The sequence below is a fragment of the Neltuma alba genome, unplaced genomic scaffold, assembly GCF_004799145.2.
Source record: "Neltuma alba isolate B1F8T4 unplaced genomic scaffold, ASM479914v2 tig00012040_pilon, whole genome shotgun sequence".
Lineage (NCBI taxonomy): Eukaryota > Viridiplantae > Streptophyta > Magnoliopsida > Fabales > Fabaceae > Neltuma > Neltuma alba.
This window is the reverse complement of record NW_021636605.1, coordinates 111,975-123,077: the sequence shown is the minus strand read 5'-3', so window position 1 is coordinate 123,077 and position 11,103 is coordinate 111,975. Positions and strand designations below refer to the sequence as shown.

General features: G+C 32.4%; 1 protein-coding gene across 1 annotated transcript; it reads right to left on the bottom strand.

Moving 5' to 3' along the window:
- Nucleotides 1-2,036: 2,036 nt before the first annotated feature.
- On the bottom strand, nucleotides 2,037-6,762 carry LOC114721475 (disease resistance-like protein DSC1). Its single transcript, XM_028907286.1, has 4 exons — nucleotides 6,278-6,762; nucleotides 4,200-5,277; nucleotides 3,800-4,093; nucleotides 2,037-3,458 (listed from the first exon to the last, which is right to left on the bottom strand). The coding sequence occupies exons 1-4, from the start codon at nucleotides 6,760-6,762 to the stop codon at nucleotides 2,037-2,039; spliced, it is 3,279 nt and encodes a 1,092-aa protein (XP_028763119.1).
- Nucleotides 6,763-11,103: the final 4,341 nt, after the last annotated feature.

The following is an 11,103-nucleotide window of genomic DNA, read 5'->3' as shown; positions in this document are numbered from 1 at the left end:
TAAATAAGATCAGAATCAACCAAATTATATATCAAATTTTTTTTCATCATGTTACCTTTAAAAATCCTTTTTATGTAATGTTGCAACTTGTAGCCCAAAGAAAATGCATTGTTTTGGACTTTAGTTGTTTGTTTGAAGGAATAAATGAAATGGAAGTGAGGGAATAATTTTGAAAATGCAAGGTTGCTTTTCAGGTTCAGCTAGTCTCTCACTCCCTGCTCTGTTCCATTAAGTTCGTTATATTATAATGCATACGTATGGGGATCCACATGTAGAATAGAATGTGAGGTGTGTTGTGAATAGAGCGGCCAAAGAACGAATACTCTGTTTGGAAAATAAGAAGTAAAAGATAAAGTTCTCTCTATTTGCGGACGTTGCGAAGAAGGGAGGGCGGAAGCAGAGGCACAAGAATAGTTATTAACAGAGTACTTAAAGAAAGAGACTCATTTAAACCGTAAGCCAAGAGTAAAGGCCCTTTGTGCCAAGAAAATCCTCATTGACAGAGTTATGCAAGGGAACAAAATCCCAGAGTTGCAGACCAAGATGAAATCGAACCTTGAAATCAAAATGTATGAATGCTTTTCACATATTGTCATCGATACAACTTTTTTGGTTCATCTAATGCTGAATGGAAAAGATGGAAAACAGGGAGTAGGGAGAGAGAAAATTATGAGAAGAGTGGACTATAAGCATTGCTGATTCATTTTGAACAATGAGCCCTTCTACTCTGCTTAGCTGACAAGGGATCTGTCAAAAATAAGCATCAAACAAGTGAACAGAATCCATGGATGAATTGAAACCAACAACATATAAGATTTCATTGGCATGATTAATTTGGGATATATAAATTGGCTCCCAAAAAATTATGAGGAAATAAAATGCAAGGACAAACCTCAACAAATTGGTACTGCCATAGCCAGGGCCTGACACCATGTGTATCAAGTGACATATGTTGGGCGAGTCAGGATATAAAATTTTTATGCTTTGCAGTTCTTCCTTATTATCATTATCATTATTATTATTATTACTACACAATCACATCTAAGTATTTATCTTACTATATTTTAATTTATCTTTTTATCTGTTGCAACAGAATAATTAATTTCAATAACATTATCTATGACAGCCGCGGTGTAGTTGAAACTGCTACCACTGTCTTAATTTTATCTTTTAATTTATTCATTTGTCTTAATTCCCTTCTAACTTTTGTATGCTAGCTTCTCGTAGTGTTTCATTGTTGCTCTTAAATTTTGTTCTTTATCAGAATTTTATTCATTTAATTCGGATCACACGCAACACAGACGCTGAGATTTTAGGGTATTCCTAATTAAATGCAACTTTGCAGATTCGCAAATATTTCCAAAACTGTTGTAAAACTTTTTTTCAGAGCAAGATGATCGGATGAATTGAACGAGATCAAACTTTTCAGGCTGCTGATTATGAGTTTACGACTTTAATGGATGCAGCCTTACGAATATATATATACAAATGAGATGGAAATTCCTGCAGCCATCAGAGGGATAGGGATTGAAAAAGAAAGATGAGAAGATATTAATGTTCAAAGATCGAACCTGTTGTTTCTTGTTCTTCTCATATTCTGCATATGCTTTCTAGTGATTATATTCCCAGACTGCTTCTTCACTTCCGCACCCAGATGAACTTGATCTTTATATTTGCAAGCTCCTTCAATGGCTTCCTCAATGTCCATAATCCTTTTCTTTCTCAATCTGCTCGGTTAATTTCCAGTGATTATGAAATAGTAGAAGTAAGACATAATCAGCTTAATGTCCAGCAGTTGAATCCAGTTCTTCAAAAATGTTAAATTAATCATATGAATGCCAATGGTACAACTTAATGATGTGGTAATCAGAACGTACAAATTATTTAAAAACAAGAAAAAAGCATTTCTATCACTAGTAGTTAAAACCAGAGCATACCATTTTGAGGTCGAGGCGCGAGAGTGATATATAAAGTTGAAGTAGTGGGCAGATGAATTGAACTTGAGAGCTGTAAACTCAAAAACCATTTCTTGAAATTCATCGAAGTAAGCTGTGATATTTGCGCTTTCGAGAGGCCGATTTGCAATGCAATAATGCCAATTGAATTTGTTTGATGTAATTTTGATATTCAACTGCAGATGTCGGGCACACCCCCCACTCTTTGATCACTACTGTTGTTTCATCAAGCGAAAAGGCTGCGAATTCAAATTGAAGCAATGGATGATAAGTGTTGCTCTGGGCTTCTATTTTCTTTTCTTCAATTTTGCTTTGTACTTCTCGACATGGCATTTGATCGTACCAAAGAACAACATGATCTGATAACAGGGACTCACCGAGAGAGCAGTGCGCAAACGTGGAAGCATGTTGACCATCAATAAACAATTTGGCTGTAATATTTGTGCACCGTGATGATCCAGAAATGACGGCGCAAAAAATGAAAGCGCCATCCCAAGGTTGTGGAATCGAACTGAGATCCACAGTCAGGAAAGGCTGTGTAGTCCTATACATGACCCACTCTGCAACTCTTCTTCCCGGATATTCCATTTTAGCCCACAAATAAATGGCTTTGTTGTTATTTATGGCAAGTAGCACTCTGGCCTCAATAGCCTTGATTGACTGCCCATCCAACTTCATGCAATTTATGAGACTGAAATTTTCGCGAGAAAATTGATGTCCTTCTCTATCTTCACTCATTAAAGGTAAATGTAAAGTCTCAAGGGACAGGCAGTCATTGACGTACAGTTGTGAGATAGAGGGAGGGAGTTGTGGTAGAGACAGAAGCCTTTTGCATCCATTTAAGGTGAGACTGTGTAGGCTTGAAAGATGTTTGATGCTTAAAGGCAAGGTCTCTATATTACTCCCCGAGAGATCTAAATGGGTTAATGACGACAACAAGCTGATGTTGTCAGGCACTTCATATAATTCACTACAATTAGTCAGCCGTAGAAAACTCCAAGCACGCGTCTCATCAAATTTGGAACACAGATTTGATGCTAACTTATTACAATAATCAGCATCAAGGTATCGAAGGGTGCGCATGTCAACCAATTTGTGAAGACTTGTCACACCTTCGCATCTTCCTAGATTCAAAACAACAATTTTGCTGAGATGTCCGCTTGATGAGCACAACTCACCATTGATGGTTGCGTCACTAAGCACCAAGATAAACAAAAGTTTTTCTGAGGTCACCGAAAATTCACTTAGTCCTGAGCATCCTGTCAAGCTGAGTTCACTCAGTGATTTGAGATGGGTGTTGCTGACAAGGCTGGTAAGAGTTTTGCAATCTCTTAGCAATAAATTACAAAGGCTATGGAGAGATAAAATTGATGGATAAACATTTTGCAATTTTGTGCAACATGCCAGATTAACTTCTGCAAGATGTATGGCCTTGGAAAAATTTGGGAGCTCAATCAAGTCTTCTGATCCACAAAGATTGATTTTGCTTAAATTCACAAGATTCTGCGAAAAAAAAAAATCCATGGTAAGATTGGTGGCAAAAACGAAAATAATTACTCTATCTTATCCTTTTTTAATAGTTTTACTAAAAAAATTACTCATTAATGTCGAAAGGATTTACAACTTTTCCAAAATTACACTTAATCTTTATAAATATTGGGGTGATAGTGAAATACAAACGCATTTTCAGAATGGGTGCTGTCATTCTTTCATTGAATTTTTTAAGAGTTTTTAAACACCTATAGGTAAAAGCTTACAAATAATTAAGACTAAAGAAAAGGCACATAATAAAATTTTTCAACTCGTGCATTAATAATATTTTCAAAGAAAAATATAAAATTTACCTGCTCTCCATCCCAAAGTTTTGTCAATTTACTGTAAGGCAAGTTTATTTCAACAAGATTTTCACCCTTGAATGTTGTCGACAAGGTCTTTAAAGGGCATCCCACCCAATCCAATAGCATGAGGTTTTTTGAAAAAAACATTATGCCAAAAGCATTTAACTTGTTCCTAAGCTGAACATTTAAATTTCCATAAACCCTAAGAAACTTTAGATTGGGCATTGAACGAAATGCTCTAATAATCACGCCCGTCTCTTCAACTTCCGAAAGGTCCATAATCATGCCTTCAATACTTCCCTAACAAACAAAAAATAATAATATTAATAAAAAATCATATAAATCAACTAGGAATTTGAAATTCAACAATCATTTTAATAAATAAATGTATAAATTCCACACTTACCATATTTTTCTTCAATATTTCAGAACTTTTCTTGAAAATCCAAAATATGTTGCACCATGTAGAATATTTTAATGATTCTTCACGAACAATTTGTTTACCCATTTGTTTTATCAGACCGTGCATACATATTTTTCCTCTATCAATATCTAAAAGAGCTTTATCTTCAAGTCTCCTCAATCCAATCTCGGTTGAATAACCGCATGCATCTAACCATTTTTTTACATTCTCAACATCATAATAATAATTGAAAAAACATGCGATATGCAAGAAAATATTTTTCTCTTCCTCATCATCAAGTCCTTCGAAGCTCAATCTAAGGATATCATTGACTTTTGGGCAAGGTAATTTTTGAAGCTTTTCCAATTGGCTTTTCCACGCTTCTTGCTTTTTGCCGCATAAGAAGAGGCCTAAAACCTTTAGGGCCAATGGATTTCCACCTGCATATTCAGTCACTTGTTCTGCTAGCCCTCTCATCTTTGGATCACTGTAGCCTTTTTTGAAGGCATTCAAGGAGAAAAGTTGAAAAGCTTCATGAGGATCCAAACCATGAAGCACATATATGTCATCCACTTTCTTACGAAGCACTTGCTTATCTCTGGTTGTTATTAAGACTTTGCTACCTGATCCAAATTCAAATCTTCCAACTAAATTTTCTAATTGTTCAACATCATCAACATCATCAAGCACAATGAAAACCTTTTTCCGACGAAGCCTAGTCATGGTATGAGAATATATTGCTTTATCCCCTAATAAACTGCAAACAAGCTCCTTCCTTAAAGCATCTATTCCATCTTTCTTTGATTTTTCTCCCACTTTTTCCACAAAGACTGACCCTTCGTATTCAAAATGCCACTTCTTATACAATGCTTCTGCAAGAGTTGTTTTGCCCAAACCGCCCATCCCCCAAATGCAAATAATTCGGATATCCTTCGACCCCTTGTCCAACAATGATTCTACATCTTTCATTCTCTCTTCAATTCCAATCAAGTCTTCTCTATTATATTCACTTGGATACCGCTTGTGCAACCTTTCTTTAACGCTTTCCACTATTTCTTTAATTTTGTCTGCTTCGTTAACTCTGACACCATTGAAAAAGTAAAGATGCACCAAATTAAATATCACGTTATCTATTCAAAATTTTTAACTATTCCTAATGAAATGCAACTTAGAAGATTTGTCAATTTTGAAAATGTGTTGTTATTAATAGTTTTCTTGAGAAACATTACTCCTTCATTCTTTATTATAAGAAATAATTATGAAGTATGTCATGTTTTCATAAGAGGCATTTAGAAGTTGTCTCAAATTTGGTTGATTGATTTTTTATTTTATCCTATTTAATTACTCATTACTCATTTCATTATATTTAATTTCCACACATTCTATTTTATACTCCTAGTCCTATTATAAGGCACTTCCAATATGTTTTATACAAATCAAGAAAAATCTTAAATTGTATTAACTTTTTATTAAAATATAGCAACTTTTCAACTTTACCCCTATTTAATATATACACATTTCAAAACGAATATCTATCTACACTTCAACCGGAAAAAAAATCTATCTATACTATAATAAATAAAAAGCAATGTAGTCTATTCATCGTAAAAATTTAATGAAGTGACTTACAAATAGGACTAAAAAAACCTTCTCTTTCTGCCCTCCGCCCTATAAATAGGACTAGAGTAACACACATTATCTATCTTCTTTTTTGACCAAAAAAAGTTATATTTTTTGACCCATTTATTGCCCTCAAAGCAATTCGGGTAATTGGCTATTATAAAAGAAAAGGGAGAGAGTACTAAATAATTTAAACTGGATATATAAAATTTGAGCTTAATTTAATGGCCATGAATGGATCATAATGACTATATATAGTGAGACGGGGATTTAGAAGAAAAATATTGTGACAATAAAGTTGATAGGCCTGGTGGACTGGCTAAGCAAAGTGTGTATATATATGAGATCCTATAGTCTCATTATGATTATCAACTCCCATGGGATGCTCAAAGATTGATTTAATTTAGCCCCATGCATCATGGAAGAACATGGGAAGAGAACGATCATAAGCATGTAGTTACCTATTGGCGATGGGGAAACCAGATATACCAGCAGCTTCAGCGAGAGCCTTCCTCCACTGATGCAGTAGTCGCTTGGTGATGCCTTTGCCCTCAAGTTCTTCAAATGCTTTCTGATAACTCTCAGATTGCTTCCTCACATGTGAAGGATCTACTTTATAGAACACCGGCACAACAAGGTGACCTTGATTTTTGGAGCACTCTAATATTTTAGTAAGCTCCTTCAAGCACCATGTGGAAGATGCATAGTTTTCTGAGAAGATCACAAGGCACAGAGTTGAATCTTCAATGGCTTTCTCAAGAGATGGCCATACCTCATCTCCTTTCTCAATTCCGTCGTCGACGAATGTTTCTATTTTACTTCTGCGAAGAGCATCGCAAAGATGGCTAGTGAAACATCCGCGGGTGTCCTCACCTCTAAAACTTACAAAAATATCATGTGGCTTTGGATATTGAGAAGATGGAGCAGGGGAGGAAGATGAAGCCATATCAGATTGCTTTGCTTTGATATGCAAAAGAGAGTTGGGACTCGTCTCAATTCTGAACTGAGAGTAATTTTTGATATATAGGAAACACGCAGGGCGATGCATTCGAAAACCGACAAACAAAATGAATAATGAGTAATTACTGTATAAATTAATTTAAAGAAAGGCCGTCCTACCTAGTTGGAATTTTCTTGTGCTTTTAGTCCTTGGATAAGACAGCACCATATGAAAAGCATAGAACAGAGAGAATGGAAATTACCCAGTGACCTTCACCCAAAAGCTTAGGCAAATTTCCCAAGAGCAGCTGGTAAAAAGTAAAAAAAAAAAAAAAATTTCTTAATGGAATTCATTTTAATAAAGCACTATGATTATACCTTTGTAATTTTCGTGTCTACTCATTTTCTTCTGTGCTGGCATGCGTGTTCGCTTTCGAGAAATATAAAAGTGGCATGTGTGTTTGGATAAGATCAAAAGCATGATTTCAAAAATACTTTTATAGTAGACAAAATAAATATATAAAAAAATTTGTTTTGATTTACAGAAAAATATTTTTAAAAAATATTTATTGGGTTACCCACACACTCCAAAGATGGTGTGAGAAATAAACACGGAACAGAGTGCGTAATGGAAAATTGTGCAGATACAGCAAAAAATGCGGGCTGATCCGGATTGCGCGGGACGCTGAGAGCATGGAAACATAAATTATGGTTAAAAAATACTTATTAATTATTCTAAACCCCCCTTATATGTTTGCTTTTGTATTAGTAGTAGTATTTTTCACGAACACGTGGAACACGCTACAGCAGGATGTGCATTTGATATCTGAAAAAGCAACAGTAAGTTGATAAGGATGAATTTGATTGGTTCTATTTTTTCTGCTGTAAAATAAACAATAATATCACTCCCCCTCATTCAAAATATAAGTAGAGATTTGTTTTTATCGTAAATATTAGTATAAAATTTTTCCATAAAAAATAATTTTCAACACAAATGATTTAAAATAACAGTTTGAGAAAATTAATTGATTCACATTTTTATAAATAGTTACTTTAATTAACTTGTTTAATATATCTTAATTAATTATTTAACCATTATATAAATAAGAATAGAAACAGTGTTTTTTTCCTTTCCCACCCAAGCATCTTCGTGATCAGCGTGTGAGGAACAGAAACGGTATACATATGCATTATTATGGAGCAAATTATTGAATAATTTTTTGCGCTAAGGTGGTCGAAATGAGATTTAGTCTGACCACTTCTTAGATCCCCAAAAAAAAATATTATATTTTTATTGAACCACAGAATCCATTTGTCAAAATAGTGCGAAATATATCTAAAGTAACTATCAAAGTAAAAAGCTTTGTTTTAGGAAATTTACTACATTCAAGACGAAATATATTACACTTGAAGTAATTTTCACCATTTCACATTAGCAGTTTGTAACATTTTTTTTTTTACGGGTCAAAATTTAAATAATCATTTACTACGCTATAAGTGGTACTCCCTCCGTTCCTTATTATAAGAGACATTTGATGCTTATGGCATGTTCCTATATATAAGAGACACTTAAAAGTTGTCTCTACTTTTTTGTGTTGATTTCCTATTTTATCTATATTTATTGTCTCCAATTCACACTCTCTCTCCCTCTTACTTCTCTTTCTTTCAATAATTTAATTGTTCTCTCTCATGCTCTCTCTCCTTATTAATGAGGGCATTTTTGGAAAAAAGATTATATCTTTTACACATTTATTGTTCTTAACTAATTTTAACTGTTTTTTTGATCAACGTAATTCGGTTAGTCGTCTCTTATAATAAGGAACGGAGGGAGTACCAAGTTACCAACAACATAAGGTCGTCAATGCAACTTTCTGTTCATTTCATACTGAATGGAAAAGACAGCGCCAAATGAAAAACGGGGAGCAGAGAGAAAGAAAATTATTCAATCATTAATCAAATTTCCTAATTAGTTTTATCGTATTTTACGGAAAATTGCAAGCGGAGGACATGGGCGGCATCAGGAAAGAAGGCTACTTTTGACTTTCGTACTGAGATCGTCAATTTGCCTATGAAAATGGAACAAAATGATCAATAAATAGTCATAATTTTCAAAGAAAGGCGGTCCTACAGAGAGAAAGGAAACGCCGCTGGCTCTTTCTGCGAAATGTTGAAAGCCTAAGGGTGTGTTTGGGGAATAAATCACCCAAACACCCCCTCCAAAAACCAAAACCATGATTTTGGAAAAAACAAAATTTTTTTGCTTTTGGAGAAAAAAGAGAAAGTGTGAGGGCCTATATGATATGTATCTTGTTATTTTTTTTATAAACATATTTTTTTATAAATATATTTAATCTTATATTTTATAAATATATATACACATTAATTATTTATTAATTATATTATCTTATGTATTATTAATTATGTTGGTAAAAAACATATTATTAACAATTTTATTCCTTCAAATTAAAATATATCATAAAATATATTTTTTCTGTAATTATCATGTTAACTTATGTCTTTTTTTTAGTAATTTGTATATATAAAAAGTACTTCTGATAACAACTATCCAAATACTCTCACTTCTCAGAATCACTTTTTTACAAAATCTATTCTTCACAGAATCTATTTTCCCCAGAATCTATTCTCCAGAATCACTTTTCCAAACCACGGTTTGGTTTCATCCAAACACACCTTAATCAAATTTTCAAAGAGATAAAATAAGTTTGATCTTTTGGACTTATCATTTCCCTAACAACTATTCTATTATATCATTGTATACGGTGTTTACATAATTAATTCTGAATTCTGGAAATCACAACGTAACTTCCAGGAAGTTTCGTATGCGTAATCGGGAGCACTTCAGGCCTCTAACAACTAACAATATCTTACTTTTTTTTTTGACCAAAAGTTATGCTTGACAGCTTGAGCCCATCACAGCATCAGACATCTAACCTTTTTAATGTTTTAGTATGTGATTTTTTTCATAATAAATTTATTTTTTTAGGAACTGTCAGTTATAAAATTATCTCTATTCTAAATTTTATATATATTAAAATAAAAAAATTATTTACAATATAAAACAAATTAAATTGAATCTAGATATCCAAAATCGATCTAAATATTTCTTATTATGATGAGCGCTTAAACTCTTTAAAAGTTGAATACACAATCTTAAGAAAACTTAAAATTTAACGGAGTTTTGTTGTTATTAGGCTATAATGCACATTATCTGTTTGTGTGCACGAAGCACAAGTAAAACATTGTTGGCAAAAATAAAAAATAAAAATACAAGCGAAACATTAAGAGAGATCTTTGATGAAAAATAAAAAGAACAATATTTAAGAGGGATCAAGATATATCCCATTTTATCTTTTTATTCTTTTACCCCTAAACATACATACTAATTGAAATTTAACATTTGCACTATGGTCTTTTATATCTAATTTATACCTCTAGGTCATTTTCAACTTGCTTTTATTTTTGTAAAATGTGTGTATTTATATATTGTTGTTCATATTAATCTTTTTTCTAATATATATTAATTTCTTAACCTCAAAAAGTAGGGAAGAATGGTCATGAAGAGTGTCCCGACTCGTTTGAACCACAATATAAAATCAAATTAAAATAAACAAAATAAGTAACTTTATGAAGGAAAAATAAGTTTATATTTTCTTTTGTTTTCCACTAAACAAAAAATAAAAAGAAAAAAAATAATAGAGAAATACTTATTGAATTTTAAAAAGATAAATAGGTTATATCAACAACTTTTACAGTGGTTTTAACAACTTTTGTAATGATTTTGACAGGTTAAAATATGTTAAAATCACCTATTGTCATTTTAAAATTTAATAGGTATTTTTGGTCATTTTTTAAATAAAAATTTTTTAATTTATTTTTATAACATATCAAACACAATTACTTATTTTTAAAAAAATATTATTTATATTGTCATCCTTATAATTATTCATGTTGTCATTCTTACAGAACTTATTTTTAAAAATTAAACCAAATTGAAGGAAACATACATCAATTGTTCACATTATGCGAAGAATCGTCTCCAATAATTTTAATCTGACTATTACAGTAGTCATGGAATTTCAAGTCAATTAATTTAATAAAAACTAAAACAATAAAAAATATGTCATTTCTTTTTATTTGAATTTTCGCTTTATTTTATAAGTTTTTATTAACTAATCATCCTTTTTCAATTTTTTATTAACTAATCATCCTTAAAAGCAAAGCTAACTTTCATAGACTTACCCCGTTTCCTTGTGACTTCCGAAAAAGTTTTAATGCATAATTAGGAAATTACCTTGAGAGTTTCTCCCAAATTTCTTAAAAGCCTTCA

What these genes read in the sequence shown, in the direction of transcription:
- LOC114721475 (XM_028907286.1), bottom strand. Translation starts at nt 6,762, where the DNA reads ATGGCTTCATCTTCCTCCCCTGCTCCATCTTCTCAATATCCAAAGCCA. An exon ending in AAATATTGAAGAAAAATATG is followed by an intron (nt 4,094 to 4,199) that starts GTAAGTGTGGAA and finishes TTTGTTTGTTAG; the next exon opens with GGAAGTATTGAAGGCATGAT. An exon ending in AACTTTGGGATGGAGAGCAG is followed by an intron (nt 3,459 to 3,799) that starts GTAAATTTTATA and finishes TTTTTTTCGCAG; the next exon opens with AATCTTGTGAATTTAAGCAA.